Source organism: Mirounga angustirostris, unplaced genomic scaffold (assembly GCF_029215605.1).
Source record: "Mirounga angustirostris isolate CCGP_5_RB_7025 unplaced genomic scaffold, mMirAng1.0.hap1 SCAF_8, whole genome shotgun sequence".
Classification (NCBI taxonomy): Eukaryota; Metazoa; Chordata; class Mammalia; order Carnivora; family Phocidae; genus Mirounga; species Mirounga angustirostris.
In genome coordinates, this window is record NW_026991716.1 from 64529649 (window position 1) to 64548409 (window position 18761).

General features: G+C 39.3%; 1 protein-coding gene across 3 annotated transcripts in view; it reads right to left on the reverse strand.

Moving 5' to 3' along the window:
• Positions 1-2873: 2873 nt before the first annotated feature.
• COL12A1 (collagen type XII alpha 1 chain) overlaps positions 2874-18761 on the reverse strand; it is a 119036-nt gene continuing 103148 nt past the window's right edge. For 2 of the 3 annotated variants that reach the window (XM_064597777.1, XM_064597776.1), the window contains 8 exons: positions 15091-15144; positions 13344-13415; positions 10068-10103; positions 9894-9960; positions 8342-8530; positions 7316-7384; positions 6146-6316; positions 2874-3922 (listed from right to left, as the gene is read on the reverse strand). In XM_064597777.1, coding sequence (XP_064453847.1) covers positions 3747-3922; positions 6146-6316; positions 7316-7384; positions 8342-8530; positions 9894-9960; positions 10068-10103; positions 13344-13415; positions 15091-15144 — 834 coding nt within the window. In that variant the 3' untranslated portion in view covers positions 2874-3746. Of the gene's footprint in view, positions 5125-6145; positions 6317-7315; positions 7385-8341; positions 8531-9893; positions 9961-10067; positions 10104-13343; positions 13416-15090; positions 15145-18761 lie in introns of all 3 variants that reach the window. The other variant, XM_064597779.1, reaches the window with a different exon arrangement.

Here is an 18761-nt window from a genome sequence, read left to right on the forward strand (position 1 = left end):
AATTTTGAGTTGTCTGTAGAACTTCAAGGAGGGATATACTGCTGAATGTACTGATAAAGAACCAGGTAAGACATCAGCATGGGAGACAGTCTGTAAGTGACCACGTGTAGGTCATTCCCTGAAAGCAAGTCCATGTGATTTTTCCAATAGACTTCAGCAGCCAGATCTAAGAGTGAAAAAGTTAATAAATGTTCATTTAGACATTCACATTTAAATTCATCTTCTAACCTCAAGTATAGAGAAACTTAGGAATCAATGTTAATTTGTATTTAAAGGATTGCCTTTGAAAATAAAAGATTTACCACAGCTGTTCTTTATATAAGTGGCTACTCTTATTTTATTTTTTTTATTTATTTGACAGAGAGAGAGAGAGAGAGGGAACACAAGCAGAGGGAGTGGGAGAGGGAGAAGCAGGCTTCCCGCAAAGCAGGGAGCCCAATGTGGGGCTCGATCCCAGGACCCCAGGACCCCGGGACCCCGGGACCCCGGGACCACAACCTGAGCTGAAGGCAGACGCTTAACAACTGAGCCACCCAGGTGCCCAAGTGGCTACTCTTTATAAGGCACTCAAACCATATGAGGGTAGTATGATCAAGCCCCTTTAATTATGGAGAAATTATGACAAAAAACTAAATGAGGACATAACCTAATGTGCCCAATACAGTACAATATATGTAAAATATAGTAAATACTTGGGAACAATTACATTCACCTTATTTGTACAAAAATTAAATGCAAGCTTGAGCAACCCCATAGGTAGCATAATTCTTTACAGACTCAAAAACAGATGCTCACGAATCTGAGAAAATATACATGCAGCCACCTGTTAAACTTACTTAAAAAATTGTTAATCCCACTGTACAAAATATTCTTATAAGAATGCTCAGAAATTAGTATCTATGTATGTGCTGTTTTTAAATTTTTGAAATATCTCCCACAGTAGACCTCATTCGAAGCTACAATCCCTTCTGACCTTTCAGACTAGTTTCTTAAAAATAAGAGCCCTAGCTGCTAATATAAATGATAGAAAATGAATTTCTTATAACACTTTCAAATTTAAAGAGCTAGAATAAGTGTTTCAGGTTGTGCTATGTTTCCTCCAAAGTAAGTTTGAATAAATAAACCAGCACTCACATGTTTGATTTTGCGGGGTTTTACCATTAGTTTTTAAACCCGGGATACCTGGCCTCTTCTCCCTATCACTTGTCTGTATCCACTCGATCAGGTATTACAGAAATAATTTTAACATAAGATTTACCAAACCTAAGGAGCAAATATACTATGAAAATAAAAATCACAACATGTAGCTCTACTAGATATTAATTTTGTGCTTATCCCCTAGTTAGAACCCTTGGCCCCTCATCCCTTTTCCCAGCACAGACTAGCAGGTAGTTAATTCAGGGCATCGCTGATGTCAAGAATCAAACCCAAAGGGGCATCTGCCTTCGGCTCAGGTTATGATCCCAGGTTGTGATCCCAGAGTCCTGGGGTCGAGCCCCGCATCGGGCTCCCTGCTGCACGGGAAGCTTGCTTCTCCCTCTCCCACTCCCCCTGCTTGTGTTCCCTCTCTCGCTGTGTCTCTCTCTGTGTCAAATAAATAAATAAAATCTTAAAAAAAAAAAAAATCAAACCCACATCGAGCCAGTGAGAGAAGATGGAATTCCTTTGTGCCCCAAACTCATGTGGTCTTGGTACTCAGCTGGGTCAGTGACAAGGAACTGAACCTGTCTTCAGTCTCCTGATACAAAGGTTCTTTATTAAGAAGCATCAGAAACGCAAGTGAATCAGAAAATTAATCAGAATAAATTCATAGAACTGTAAGGGTTGAAAGCTCCTGCCCGGAGAGTACGTGTTCCCAGGAGGGGAGAGTGGGGAGTACTTCGTAATAAAACTGGGTTAAGAACCACGAGACCTAGAGTCTTAGTCTTGTTCTGATACTAATTAGCTGAGTTTGTTTCCTTCTCCATAAAGCAAAAAATTGAACTGGGATGGTCTCAGTGGCCTCTTCTAACTTTAAAAATGTAAGTTACAGAAGGGAGGGGGGTGTGGGGTAACTGGGTGATGGGTATTAAGGAGAGCATGTGTGGTGATGAGCACTGGGTGTTATACGCAACTAATGAATCGTTGAACACTACATCAAAAACTAATGATGTACTATATGCTGGCTAATTGAACATAATAACAAAAAAATTTTTTTAAATGTAGGTACTGGGGAATTACAGGTGAATGCTATGACTTTAGCACTATCTGCTGGAAACCTCCTGAACACAATGCATTCATTTATTGTCGTTTCCTTTTGATCTTGATCTCCGGGAAGTATTTAACTCAGATGTTTTACTCTGAAGCAAATTTTTTATCACTACCTCTCTCCTTCGATTGATGTTTCTTTCAAACCAGCATTTACATTGTTTTCTTTGCTATTTAGAATGAAGTTACTGAATTCACCAAAGTGCAAAAGGAAATTTTTACATTTAGAAAATTTTTAAAACTAAATGTAAAAATTTCCATTAAGGAATTTTCCTTTTTGCATTAAACATGTTATTGGGTAAAATATGGTATAGGAAGGTGATTAAATCAAAATCATGTGGGTTGTTAAAGATTAGTTGGTTGTTTGTGGTCTCCTAGGATACCTCGTTGTTTTTCCACCAACCCACACATCCTCTAGATTCCCAATAAAGCCTTTGGAATCTGCTGAGCTTTTTAAGGCTCTCAACATTCTCTATGACTTCACTGTATCATTAAAAATCTAAAGTTATTTAGCATAATTTAATAGTATTAGCAAGATTTGTAACCATATCCAAGGATATAAACTTGTTTGTTGTGACAACCGCCTGAACACTCCAAAAGGCCATTCAAAGAAAAAACATACCATGTCAAATTTTCAGTAGTTTTATTGAAAAATGCCTCTTTTGTTTCAGAAATAAATAATATAAGGCAGTGAAATTCACAATCTGCAGTTAAAATATAAAAGCAGCAATTCTATATTCATAGTCTTGCAAACATTTTCCAACTGCTTTTGATAACTAAGAAACATTATGTTCTGGAAAAAAAAAGTTCATACTAAATATACAACACAAACATGCAATTCCATCTTTGCAGAATAATCTGCAATTTGGCATAAATGTTAGTGTGTCTAAAACAAGGAGGTTTAAGGCAATATGGAACTGTATCCAGTTGATACAATAATTTCAGCTACATGGCTTAAAGTTTGTGGTTGTTAAAGGAGATGTATAAGAGCATTCTATGCCCTAACATATAACAGAAGATAGAAGAGGAAGATAAATAATTGCAATGGAGTTGGGTTTTTTTCCTCCTTTTCCGTTTGAGGAGGGGAATTACTTGAATCGTGGTGTAACTGAATTGCAAACAAGTACTGGAAAAGATGAACTGCCCTCTCGAAATATACAGTCGTCCTGGGTTCCAGGACTTACTGCTTAACCTAGGAGTTTCACTGAGGCTGCCTTTTGTGCTAACTAAAGGCACAAGGCACGTTCTCTCCTTGCAGCTTTTGCGAGCAAAGTATTTTGCAAGCATTTCAAGGGCAAAGGCAAAAATGTCTACAAGACTGCGTGCAGCGAGCTAGGTTTCCTGCAGAAACAAGGTTCTCTACAGTCAGAAAGCATACTCTTGGATGAAGCAACGCCGGAAGAAACATCGCAGATAAGACGTACACGGCTGTCTGACCTGTCAATGAAAATCCCAACACCTCCCCCCAGCGTGGCAGCGCTGCGCGCGCGGTCTCAGGTTCACTGCCCCGGACTGCGGGGCAGGGCGCGCCGCCAGCGCCCGTGGGGAGGCTGCTCGTCGCCAGGCTCATCGGCGCCGTAGTCCTCGTACTCATCGGCTGTCCGCTCGGGCTCCACCGGCACGATGAAGGGCTCGCGCTCGGGCAGGTAGGCCCCGCCCTCGGGCACGTACGGCTCTGTCCGATTCAACATTACAGTTATGGCATGATTTGGAAGGCACACACACAGCAAAAGCTAAATCATCACCCGAGGTGATGGCACTCCAGTCTTAATCTCATCACTATAAATAGATAAGTTACAATGTTCTGATTACGTCCATTTGCAGAGAGAATTTGGTGATGATCAAATAATAAAAATGGCACTTTTTTTTTTTTAACCTTCAAGGATCCAGCAGCACATACAATCATTGCACAAGTACCTGGGAACGGTCAGAGGCTGCGCCAAAGAATGTAAAAGCAGAAACCTAGGTAGGATTTTCGCGAATCCCCAAGCCACTGTTCATGAGTTCAAACTCCTCAATTCAGAGAACAATTTGGAAAGATGAGGAGATAAAGGGAAGGGTTATTGGCTCCTAGAAACTGAACTGTGGAGGTGAAATTCAACTATCACCAGGTAATATACAGTACAGGACATTTTCTGTGGCTGTCTCTCCCACAGACTGAGTTACAGTTCGGTGGGTAAAGGAACCCCAGTGACTACAGCGAAACAGGAAGCAAAAAAAAAAAGTGATTGTAAAACTTTGGTTTGAAACTTGCAATTACAAAACCCAAATGAGAGTACATGTACAAAAAATAAGAATAATAAGACACATGCCCTGAATCAGACACATCGCTAACAAGCAAGAGATGAGGAGATTCCATTCGGTGTTATTCCGGCACAGAGCAAGCAGCAGGCTTTGATGCAGAAGCTTACTGTAGAATTGTTAAGTGATTTTAGTGGACAGGATCACATACAAATCATTTACAAGCCACAATTAGTTTATTATTTACATAAGACATTTCTCTTTAACCAGGTTAATTGTTTTTCTCAAAATGGCATGACCTCCGCTGGTTAGTAGTTTTATTATGCGCCTCTTTCACGACTGAGGCTCCTCATGGTTGTGGGTTTGCACTTTTTTTTTAATAATATTTTTCTACATTATTACTGAAATGCATCAGGCTTATAAACTAACACCACTGCTTTTGTCTCATTCAAGTTAGTATAAAGAGTCTCCACCCTCCTTTATGATGTCCACCCGCTTCTTTAACCATATCTGTGGTGAAATTTCCATACAGACTCATTTCCTAATAAGCACGTGCGCAAACATCTCAGAAACAGGATTTTCATGTATTCAAACTGTAAGCAGCACTGGCGACTTAGAAAATTTGTTAGCCGGAACCTGAAACAGGTCAAAGATGATAGTTTTTAAAAGTTGAATTACTATGCAAAAAATATATATACACATCCATCTAAGTATGTAATGGTTAAAATATATATATATATATCCATATATTTCCAGTTATTCATACATACCATAAGGTAGAGGTAATTAAAATTTATCTTATAAAGAAGTAAATTATAATTTTGTGAACGAGTTGCATAAGAAATTGGCATTAAAATTCATTATTACTTTTGGTCATATATAAGTATGCACATAAATATATAGATATATAGATATTTAGATATTCAACTACTCATGCACTATTTGCTAGTAGCCAACCATATCAAACAGCAGTATCATTTTTAAAACTTGCAAGATGCTTGAGGGTGCGCTGATGAAAAGGTCACCACTGACCACAGCATGAGTTTCTTATTCCCAGATCAACGTATCTCCCCTGTCCCCACATCCCCAAAAGCAGGTATAAGAGACCTGGCCTCAATAATGGTCAAACACTAGATATGCCCTACAATTCTTTGAAAAAATCAAGTCCCAGATTTTACGACCGTTAATACTATGGACAGTGTGAGACAGTGAATTATTTTCAGTTGTCTGCACCATGTTATCAAGTAGTTTGCCTAAATATTAGATTCTCAAAACAATTTTTTGTATGTACTCTTGACATTCTACAATTATATTCAACAAATCCCTGTTCCCAATCTTTAGGTTTAAAAAAAAAAAAAAAGTCATTTGATTGCATTCTCTGAACTTCCAAAAGAAATTAAGGAGAGGTTTACAATGTGATTTGGCAAATGTAGAAATACAGGAAGGAAAAGCAAATAATTATTTAACTCCTAACAATGAAGTAATGTTTTACGCTTTGAGAGAAAACAATGTTACTACATAATCAAAACACGTAACTGAAAGAGTTGATATCTTCAAGAAATCCCCAAATCAACCTTCCTTCAATCCTAGGGAACTTGATTCCCATAAACGTTCTTAATTCAGGTGAATTTGGGTTCCTACACGGGCAACAACATACCTGGATAGCCTTGCCCATTGTATGGGATGCTGGCACACTGGGACGAGTCACAGTATCCAGGAGGACCTGGGGGGCCTTGGATACCTGAGTTTCCAGGACGACCCGGGGGGCCAGGGGGACCTCTTGATCCTGTGGACCCTGGTGGACCCGTTCTGGATTCCCCTTGTGGACCTAGTATGGGGTTAAAACAAAGATTTCTCCTTTTGTTAAATACATCTCCTGAGGCAATCAACAATTTTCAAGACTAGATGATGCACTAGGGTACAGAAAAAAAAATATTTCCTTAAGAGATCACCAGTATGAACTAAAGTGTGGAACTTTCTTACCAGTGATCCATCGAGAGTTAATGACAGAGATAGAACTACTTTAATGATTTTATCCAAAGAAAACTGACTTACCAAGAATTAAGCCAAACTAAAGATATCAATGAGTTCCCCAAATGGCTCCCACTCTTACAGAGATAAAACTCTCTGAAGAAAATGGCTATATTAGCCACATCAGACTACCAGGAAAACATGGGAGCGCCTGCTTCACACTTCCAGACTATGCAAAGGGATGTTATTTCTGGATCAAGTTATACTTATTTATGGTTAACATAAATGTAAAGATTTAACCACTAGGGCTGACCTTGGTTACAAGGGTCTCGTGGACCTTACAATGAAGAAAAACAAAAATCCATTTTCAGTTTAGGAAATGAAATGCATAAAACAACGAGACGACTATTATTTCTTTCCAAAACATCAATAAAGAAACTGTGAATGAAATCTTGCAATGTGTCAGGCTTTTTAGTGAGAATATTATTTTCTCGGTCTGCTAGCACCATCTTCAAGAATACGAGAAGAAACAGGAAATAACACCATCCTTAAAGGCTATGTGGCCAAACAAAACAAATAGGAATTCCATAAAACGAAAACAGAAACCCTCTGTGTCACTAAAACTCTTACCCTCTTATATTAAAGTTATAGTAAATGCTTAATGGAACACAGTCAAATAGTTTTTTGAACAAAGAGAACATAAAAGTGAGAAGGTTATACAAGCTGAACTTCTTGCTAAAATATATTCGTGGTGGCAGGTCTGCCTGAAGCTCAGAGGATTAGATGGTGAATCTCGGGGTTGTATGCTCTCCCAGTGTTTCTGCTGCTTACTTATTTGATGTCCGGGCAAACGTACCTGGGGGGCCAGGCAGCCCTCGAGGTCCTGCAGACCCAATACCCCTTTCACCTTTCTCTCCCGGCAACCCTAAGCAAGGACAAAAAGAGAAAGCACAACGAGAAAATTATCGGGAAACACATAGTTTTCATCTTAACTGATAATGCTTAATTCAAGTAATTCACTTGTTCTAGTGAAAGCAGAACCTAATTTTTCACAGAAGTTCACTCTTGAAGCCAAATTCTTTCTAGACATTTGGGTAATTCCAGATTCATGGCAAAGAAACAAATCTGGCTACAAGTCAGGGGAAAAATTATTTGAAGAAAACAAACATGTCAAATATATTCTTTTTAGAAACAGTAATTTAGAACAGGAATCTTGAACAAATAGTTACAACTCATTGAGAAACATCTTAAAGGTATCTTATCTTTGGTAGCCCCGTTGCACAACAACCAAACCGTCAGAATTACCGAAGTATCTAAGTCTTCTCCAGAATATTAGCTGCTGCTTTGACCAAAGCGAACACCCAGAGTCCTGAAACATCTGGAATCAAATAATCCTGTTTTTCTTCTTTTCCTTCAATGACACTTATCTACCATGAAATTAAAGCCAAACAAACACGTAAGGCCAGTGCCAGGCCCTGAATAAAGGAACCAAAAGAATTTGGATCTAAAACTGTAGGGCTGCTTAAGTACATTCAGTTGGTGCCCAACTCCTGCCAGTCACAATAATTAATCAGATTTTAGCGTCCCAGTTTGCCAAAATACAGTTTCTCCCATCAACAATGACAACAACCATCAGAATATAGCATTATCTTTACTGAGATCTCCTGACAAAATCTTCCTGTGTTCTTTGATACAGATCTCGATGGCCTGGGGCTGCCTGAATGAAAAGACAGGTTCATGGACACACAGCTCTTCTGGGGCTGTCCAAACAAGAACAGTTAAAGCAGTTGCCAAGTTCAGTCTTCCACGTGCTTTTCAACCTGACCCAGATCCCACACTTGCAAACTTTCTTTATCCCTGCGTAGCAGCCAGAGAAACCCACCTCGTTCACCCGGGGGTCCCTGCATCCCTGGTGTGCCAGGGAAGCCTGGTCGCCCACCAGGTCCTGGTTCTCCTCTGGCCCCTGCGCTGCCAGGGGGGCCTGGGGGACCCGGTGGGCCTGGTTGGTTGCGATTGGAGTGATAGTCATTTGGAATCTGATTCAGCATCTGATTGAATCTGCTCATCTGACCTACAAACAGAAAGAAGACTTGTTAGTAAGAAACCCAGTAGGGAAGGGATGAGATGGTGAAACTCTTTTCTCTTAGTGCCTAGTGCAATCCATCTCTATCCCTCCCCCTCTAGGACACATTCTAATTAGAAGCCTAAAAATAAAACACTCCAGCCATCCAGGATAAAATGATCCCTGATAAACAACTGTCTCCACAAAATACTGACCAGTAAGCCACAGCATTACTATCAACCATAAAAGAGTTGTAAACGTTTAATATGGCTCTGATATAAAGCCTTATGTTTTGCCAGATGATGTCACTCAAAAGAGAACCTTTCTCAAATTAAGAAAGTATACGATTTTTGTGTGTACCTAACTAAGAATGATAATCAGGCTGTAGTACCAATTAGAACCACCTGTGGGATCCTTTGAAAAATACAGATTTCTGGGCCTCATCTCCAAAGACAGGGATTGGCTATGTTTGGGGTGTGGCCCAGGAACCCTCATTTTTAACAAGGTGATTCTAATGCAGGTGTTCCTCAGGATCACACTTGAAGAAACACTGTTAAGACTTCTGAAATAGGGAACCTTGAGTTTAAGGCCATACTCGGTTTGTGGGCACTGAACTTTATTACTTGGTAGACTTCATAGGATAAGAAGAAAGAGTCTGAAAAAAATAAGGAGGCAAATAAAAACGTCCCCACCAAAATGTACTTTCTATGATCAAATTAATCTTGATGGGCCTCCTTCCTTAAAGTCATAGAATAACTTAGAGTTTAAAACTTTAAAAATCCAACATTTGCTGCTTCTACATATACCCAGATGAAGATCACTGAAAATCCTAATAAGGAAATTGAAAAGCCCTTTCAATGATTTTGCATCAGATTAAGTATAGGATAACAAGTTATTATTTTACCTTGGGTTCTTATTTTATGTTAATGACACAGTCATTAAAATATCACTAGTTTTATCTAACCAGATCCAAAACTGAGAATGAATAAAAATACAAGATCATCAAAATGAAATTGAAACATGTATCTTAGAAACTTTATGACTCAAACTCTGCATTTTCCTGCAATAAACTTAAAAACCATTCATACATTCAAAATAAAAGAAGGGGCGCCTGGGTGGCTCAGTTGGTTAAGCAACTGCCTTCAGCTCAGGTCATGATCCTGGAGTCCCGGGATCGAGTCCCGCATCGGGCTCCCTGTTCGGCAGGGAGTCTGCTTCTCCCTCTGACCCTCCCCGCTCTCATGTTCTCTCTATCTCATTCTCTCTCTCAAATAAATAAATAAAAAAAATCTTTAAAAAAAATTTTAAAAAATAAAAAATAAATAAATAAATAAATAAATAAATAAATAAATAAAAATAAAAGAAGTTTTACCACTTATCAATTGTTCACAGACTTGTCTTGCAACTGCTCGCATCATGTTCTGGGAAGCAATGTCTCCCTTGTTAATTAAATCAATGAGAATCATTAGCATATTATTTCTATAGTTTCAGACTTCAATGTTTAACACACAAAATAAACGTAAATCAAATTTTAAGAAATACATACTCTATCGCCTTTCTCTCCTTTCAATCCAGATGGACCCTGAAATACAGGAATTTCATAGATTAGAAACTGACAAACATGATCTAAAATGATTCATGAAGGCACATGATGAAAGACAGCAAGGTCTGCTTTCTAACAGATTAGCAAAATGACACAGCATATTTTTATCCACATTACTCGCATTTGCCTGTCTGTAAAAAGGAATCTTTCTTTCACTGTCTCTCTGTCTGTCTCTCTCAGAAAAACATATCCTCCAAATTAGTGCTGAGATGTGAATTTTATGATCACAGATTTAGAAGTTATGTATTCTGCATACATTCATGATGCTGTTCATGGTATAAGCCTGGAACTAAAATATGGATGAGAAATTGCCCTTGGTACCATTATACTTTCCTTTACACCATGACTGCATAGCTCAGCTTCTTGTTTTAGATGGTCCATGAAGTTAATCCAGGTTCAGTTCTAGTAAGAACCAGTGGGCTCTTGGTCAATTTCCTAACTCAATATATATCTCTAACTTCTTCCAATTATTGTGTGTGTGTGTACATTGAGTATAAAAGGAACCATGTGTCTCTCTTACTAAATAACTCAATCCAAATGGTGGTCCCAAATTGAAACACAGCCACAGAATATTTGTCCCTACTCTGCCAAGCCTCTCACTGGCCAGAGGATCTTTAAAAAGTTTTCTAAAGTGCAAGACGTTTTCGTCTTTCCATAATGTGTTTCTAGGCTGCCAACTGCTATCATGGAAGGAGCATCCAAACCATTGACAAACCTGATGCTCAGATAATACCCCACACCAAACCACTTCTTACAGCCTCCAAGAATTTTGCCTGAACAACTCCAATATCTTCTCCACTGGCCTTCCTGTTTTCCCATTTTGCCCCTATAGAGTCTATTTTCCACACAGAAGCCAGGGTGATATTTTTAAAAGGGAAATAAGATTATGTCACTCCTTTGCCTCTAAGGGTTTCCCATCACACTTAGCACAAAATAAGAATTCCGTATCATCAGCTAGATGGTCCACATGATCACCTTGCCCAGCTCTCCGACCTTGCCTGTTATCCCTCTCCCCTTCAACGCCCTTCATCTAGGGTATGCAGGCCTCTCTGCTGTTCTGTCACTTGCCAGACTCATTCCTCACTCGGGGCTTTTGTTTGTACCTGGAATCTCCTTCCCACAGATCTTCAAACAGCTTCCTCCCTCACGTCACAACAGAGTCACCTCCTCAAAGGGGCTCCCTGACTACTATATCTAAAATAGCCACCTTCTCATTATCACAATTACTCCCTGACCCCTTACTCTTTTCCCTTTTTCTTCGTATCACTCAACACCACCAGAAACGATATTGTTTAGTTACACATTTTTGGTCTGTATCCCCCACTAGAAGAATCTCCATGAAGGCCAGGACTTTGTCTTGTTTACACAAACTTTGTTGTATCCCCAGACCCTGGAACACAGGCTAACACATTTAAGCACTAACCAGGTGTTGAGTGAATGACTACAAATATTCCACAAGCAGTTCCTTAAAGTACCCTCTGTACAACATCATGTGTTACAAGTTAGCAAGAAGATACCAACTGGTGACCATAGCTAATGACATGAGCTAACAGTGATTGAGCCAAGCTCTTTGCTCAGACCTTTATACACCCATCTGCTAGTTGTAGTTTAAGAAATTAAAGGTACGTCAGAAAAGAGAAGAAAAGAAGGAGCAATTTGCCACCTTAGAAGGATGAGGAAAATAAAGGGAAAAAAGAGGGTAGGTAAGGTCCAAATAAATGTTACCAAATTATAAGAAACCAGAGTTTGGTGCTCCCTTTGCCAAAAATATTAGACTCTTATGGAAACACTATTATGACTTAGTTTGGAGCCTTCTGTAAATTTCAAGGAATTTTTTATCCTACATTTACTGCTACTTTGAGATTGTTCCTGGTGTGTGTGTGCGCGTGTGTTTTTTAATTTACTGCCACTCTGAGATTGTTCTAGTATATATGATTTGTAAGAATCATCTTTATTGCCAGTATCTAGAGATCACATTTCAAGTAAAGGGAGCAGAAGTTTCTTTTAGGTGTCTAGCTCCAGCCATCAATTACATCAGGTAGATTCTTATGTGAAACTCCATTTCAGTCATAGTCAAATGAAATAGAATTCTGAATGGGTAGAAAAGTTCCATGTGCTTTTAACTGCTCTTGTGAAGTTTCTGCTATGATTCATTGAGGAAAAGAGAGTAATAAATTCATGTGCTAGGGTACACACAGATTGTAAAGTATATCAGGAGTCCTTTCATCTTTATGCTGCTTGCTTAATTTTATGTAAACATGGAAGGCAGGCTCTGTCACATAAAGATTCTACCCTAAGTTTCTTTGACATTAAACAGTTTTTAAGTTGGGGTTTATATAATTTGGACAATACTTTTAAAAAAAAGATTTCTGTCCAGAGAATAGCCCTGATGGACTTGTGTCATTGCTAATAGTTGGACTTCATTATCTTTGACATAAATTTTTATCTTTTAGAATTCAATTGAGACAAATAAACTGTTGAAAATATTTTCACAATTCATATATACAAAGAAGAAAAAGGTTGTAAAGAAGAAGATGATGCTCAACAGTCATTACAAATACTTCTGGATTTGTGATTTTAGGAACTTCAAATTCAGTTTTGGAGGGACTAACTTGAAAATACCAGATCGGCATAATGCCATCGTAACTATTATTTTAATCAAACCATCTGACTGAAAGAAAGATAAACTGTATATAAATTGGAGCAGGGCCGTATAAAAAAGTAAAGTAGTGGATTAGAAAAATCCTTTTAATCCTGGGACTACTGTTCTAGCATCCTCAGTGAGAGAGAAATGAGTGAATGCATGGCTGGATGACTTCATGAAGGGTTAACATCTGCAAAACTCTGGACGGGATGGAGGCGCTGAGAACCACCATCATGTATTTTTCTATCTTAAGCAGCATACCATTCCTAAATAAAAGAATCATTCTGCTGACCCAGCTTTGAGTGTTTATACAGTGCAAAAATATGTCTTGGCTCAAGATCCCATTCTCCTTTTAAAGAAACCCTATGACCACAATTTTCATCCCCAAATGTTATAACTTAGAGAGAAAAATTTTAGAACTGGTACCAAGTGAAATCCATGGGTTTTAGTATAGTTTCAACAAATGCTTTAAACCCATTATGACAGAGATAACATGAATAGGCCAAAGCCTTGTAGCATCCTCGTTATTTATAGCCACAGGGAAAGGCCTCTTGACACACAATCTGTCCACTTACAGGTCTGCCGTGGTCTCCGGGTTTTCCTGGTTTCCCACTGGGTCCTGTGACGCCTGGGGAGCCTGGGCTTCCCTGCAACACATGGGCCAGGCCAAGAAAGGGAAGGACACAATGAAAGAAAAATCCCATCTCAAGTAAACTAGCAAACGTGGCCAGCTTTAAAAGCCTTTCACAGAAGCGGCACGCAATAGGGAAGAGTAAAACCAAATTTTAAGATAGCATGAAGAAAAAAGAAAATCTTGATAATTCTCAATCTTGTGGAGCATATAGTTCCCAAATACAGTTTAGGACCATTTGAAAAAAATCTGTACCTACACACAGTTTCACAATTCACAGACTGTGATTCTAGTAGATTGGTTACGAAATGAATTGGCAGAAAGCAATCCTGGTGTTTTAGTTTATCTCTGTTGCAAAACCAGAAAACCCATCAAAAGACAAGAGTGAAAACTTTGGTTGGGGAAGAAATTAAGAAAGTAGCTGGGTTTGTGCTAAATTGGGCACCACTGTGGCCTAGTCTTCGCTTGCTGCTGGGAGTCCTGCTCTCTGCCTAGAAATTCATTTTTTTTTTTTTTTTGGTGCCTTCTCTACCCTTCCACTTTCTTCTATCATGTGAGCACCCTTCACCCCATAAGAATTTCTCCCTGTTGCTTTTAACACAGTTTTAAAATTCTTAGTCATATTTTTCATAAAATATTTATAATATCTCCTAACCAATACCTTATGTTCTAAAGCCTAAAATTTCCTTAAAATAGAATCATCAAATTTTGTAGGACAGTTAATCCTTTACTTTGTCAATTATGCAAAGCTCTATAGTAAATATTTAAATCTGTAGTAAATATTTAAAATGCAAGTTTACTATACACTTAAATTCTCCTCTACCTGAGGACATACATATTAAACATAAATAATAACATTTTAACACATGCTCTCAAGTCTTCATATCCTACCATCAGACATGAAGAGCATCCATCACCTCACACAAGTTCATTATGATCTCACCCAGATGCAGGTATATAGATGCCACTTTCCAAATCATTGGCTTCAGTATTTTCCCCAAAGATCTTAATTAGAAGACCTCCTTGGGTGAAACTTACTTCCTCAGAATGACTGATAGTGGTCAGTAATAAATATCCCTAAAATTGAAATACTTAGATTCTTAAAATCTTAATAGACCATAGATTCTTAAAATTTTAGAACAGAGTGTAACGAGTAAGGTCTTAAAACCCTACCACTCAGGGGCACCTGGGTGGCTCAGTCGTTAAACGTCTGCCTTCGGCTCAGGTCATGATCCCAGGGTCCTGGGATCGAACCCCGCATTGGGCTCCCTGTTCGGCGGGAAGCCTGCTTCTCCTTCTCCCTCTCCCACTCCCCCTGCTTGTGTTCCCTCTCTCGCTGTGTCTCTCTCTGTCAAATAAATCAATAAAATCTTTAAAAAAAAAAAAAAAAAACCCTACCACTCAGTGTGGGGTTGGAAGGAACAGGAGCACTAACCAGCTAGTGGCCAACTTAGGGGTATTTTTCTATTTTTCAAACATAACTTGTTTAAAAAGAAAGACTCTGTATTTTAATACATCTGTTTTCTGTAACCCATTTTGATTTAGGAAAATAAGGCCAACAGCTCCCTTGACAGTGTACCCCACAGCACTGACAGAATGTGCCTCAAAGGCCAGGTTCCTGGGCTTTTCCCAAGCAAATGGGGGCAGGGGTTGTGGTGGGGAGACAACAGTGTAATCCGTTCAGTTCTTACCGGTGGCCCAGGGGGGCCCCTGGGTCCCATTGCACCATCTTTTCCCGTAAAGCCCTATTGTAAACATAAAATTAATTTCAGATTAGTGAAATAATGACCAAGAGAAAAGGAAAGGCACTAAAGAGCTCACTAAGAGTGAAGAGTGAAGTGCCCAACTGCAAGTAACCTTCCACTATGAAGACAAATATACCCCCCAAAAAAATGCTTTCCAATTTATGTTATGCCTTTTACTGAATAGTTAATTTCCTTACTTATTCATTTATATAGTTATAAATAAAGTCATTTTAAGAGTCACATTAATCTTCTCCAAAGAAGGTAGACTCCTTTTATAAAGATGCTAGCTTTTGCTTTTGTACGCGTGTTAGGAAGCCTAGAGCAAGGCTAACACTTTCTACTGAAAAGTCAATGTTCACAAACTAGCCCAAAAAGAATCAAAGTGGGAGGAAAGGATATGTTGCTGCCCAAAACTCATGGTATCGTAAAAGATGAAGGAAAGGCCAACCACCTGAGTAAAAATTCCCTCGCTTCCTAAGCAATGGCCAGGCAGCCAAGGGCAGGACCACTGATATCTCCACTCCAGGGGCATTTCTCTCCCCGACCCTGGAAAGGTGTGAAGTTGTCTTAACCCTCTTCGACTCGAAAGAAAATCCTCAGATCCTCAGCTAATTGTTTTAGTGATTTGTCTCTCCTCATCTCGCACAGGAGGCCAGATGTGCATGGGTGTCAGGTTGACTGGAAAGACAGATGTGCCCCTGCAGTGCCCCACCCTGCCCTGCAGGCCTGCTCTGTGGCTCTCACGACCTGCCTCCATCCAAGTGCCAGATGACCTCTGCCTGGAATGAGTCACTCTGCTACCCAGTTAGCACTCATTCCAACAGCAAGATCTCTGAAATTCAGCAGAGGATTTCTGAGTCAGGTCTTTTTTATAGTTCTTGCATTCCTCTGTCAAAGGAGATTTTTGTCTCATTTTCTGCAGGGAATAAGATTGATAATTTCATCCATATTCTCGGATTCGAGCAAAAATCAAGAGCATTTGGATAACTGCCTGCATTAAGTATCCATGCTTCCATTGATTTTACGACAGAGGAGGTTTAAATTATTTCTTTAAAATTATGTTAGAAATATTCCACCACCACCCATTTTTTTTCCAGAAACTTAAACAGATAAAGATTTCAGACTGTTTTCTGGGAGATCCAGGCCTGCTTAACAAAAAACAGACTCCAAGTTCATCTGATGTAACATCAACATTGCTTCTGAGAGCCACTGAAGAAGCAAAAATGCCCCGGTGGTATTGCTTAGGCAGTTTGAATTGCATTTCTTCCATCTAAATTTCTCCAATGTCAATATAGGACACTCTTTTATTTGTTTGTTTAGGTGAGTATTATGTTTCTGAATAATCCTCTTTCAGTCAGCTTAAGAAATTCCTGATCAACCGTTTTCTTTTTTTTCCTCCAGCTTTATTGAAGTATAATTGACAAAAGTTGTATGTATTGATGGTGTACAACATGATGTTTGGATGTATGTGCACACTGTGGAATGATGACCACAACCAAGATAATTGACAGATACATCACCTCACACAGTTATCATTTTTTGAGTGCGATGAGAACATTTAAAGATCTACTCTATTAGCAAATTCCAAGTATACTGTATAGTATTATTCACTATAGTCACCATGCTGTGCATTAGATCTCCAAAGTTCATCCATCCTAAACTCTATAGCCTTTAACCAACATTTCTCCATATCCCCCTCACCCCTGCCCATGGCAATCACCATGCAACTTTTTGCCTCCATGAGTTCAACTTTTTTTAGATCCCATACATAAGTGAGATCATTTGGTATTTCTTTTTTCTGTGCTTGGCTTATTTCACTTACCATAATGTCCTCCAGGTTCAAATTTAATCCATGTTGTTGCAAATGACAGGGTTTCCTTCTTTTTAAGGCTGAATGTTATATATATATATATATATATCTCAAATGTCCATCCATGAACACTTAGGTCCAACCAACATTTTCTTTTAGAAGAAACATATGTCTAAGTTGGGTTGAAGAGGATCTTATTCTGATGTCTTCAGAAGGTCTGCCCACTGAGCCATCTGCAGAACTTTGTGCTATAATTTTACTTTATTCTCCATTTTCAAAGCTGCAGTGGTTATTGCTGCTTCCCCTTAAGTGAAGCTGGCTGAGAAGACCCATGGTTGTTTTCATGAATACACATGTATTAGATACCTATACATGCAATTCTTTTGTTTCTTTCTAACGGTCCCCAAAGCTATGCCTCATTTTGCAAATCATTTATGCTGAAGACAACACACACATCCAATTCCTCCCAACTCCATATAGGTAACAAGTCTTCCTTCCTCACTGTGGTCCTTGGGCTTGCTCTCCTGAGCTTTCTTCTCTTCTCTTCCACCACAGAGTTCAAGTTTCTTTCTTTCTTTCTTTCTTTCTTTCTTTTCAGCCATGATGCCTATACCAAAGTCTATCTAACTTTCCAAAGTTGTTTGTGTTCCATCAGCTGTGCACCCTACTTTCAGCATTAGTGGTAGGAAACTAAGTGGTAGGTAGGTGAACAAGGCTGGGTGGGAAAGAGGGGAATGATTTCCTGAGAAGTTTCCTCACTCTCAGCCTGGGAGATCTGGGTGACCTCACCACAAAGTTGGATTCACAAATTAGAGTTTGAGAATGAAAAAGCAAAAAAGCATAGACCCTTCCCATTCCTTCGTTCAGAGAAGCAGTGATGGTGGCAATGGCTGCCTGACCACCAGTTCAGGGAAGAATCTGTTGATGGGGTATCACTGGCGACCTACTGAATCTGCAGGAAGCCCACACTGGCTGGACGGGATGGGTCCCACAAGACTTCCATAATAACAGCACCAAGTGAGTCAGCCCATCATCACTTAATTGCAGTATCTTTGGTTTTGTTTTCTAATTGAATAGACCAACTTGTCACCTCGGCAATCTTACTACTGTCTTTTATTATAAAATAAGAATTCAAAAAAACTGAAGCGCCAGTCTCAGAAGAGTCAGAAGAATGTATTACATAAGTACCATCTCCAGGTCACAGATTTCCAAAGAACACAGTCTTCTCTCTGACCTCTCTCTCTCTCAAACTCAAAAGTAGGCAAATAAAGTTCACTGGCATATCAGCCACCATTCGGTATTATCTGGGCAAATCTTGGCTCCAACTGAATTACCCTCCTCTTCTGCCTGGTGTCTTAGAGGTATTAAGGTTAGCAAATCAGCTTGTTAGTGACAGCTATTACAGTAAGCTCTCTCAGATCCTGCTGCTAATCACAAGCTTTAACTTGGTTAGTCAGAATACAGACTACTCTGGGCTGTTGTCTGACCCCTAAGATACTGAAAAGTCAACAGTTCCTTGTTTCTGAGTGACACTAAAATCTCTTATTAAGGTATTCGTCATTTCCGATGAAACCAAATGTTTCTGTAACATTGAATAGAACATAGAATTTAAGGGCGCCTGGGTGGCTCAGTCGTTAAGCGTCTGCCTTCGGCTCAGGTCATGATCCCAGGGTCCTGGGATCGAGCCCCATATCGGGCTCCCCATTCCACAGGAAGTCTGCTTCTCCCTCTCCCACTCCCCCTGCTTGTGTTCCCTCTCTTGCTGTCTCTCTCTCTGTCAAATAAATAAAGAAAATCTTGAAAAAAA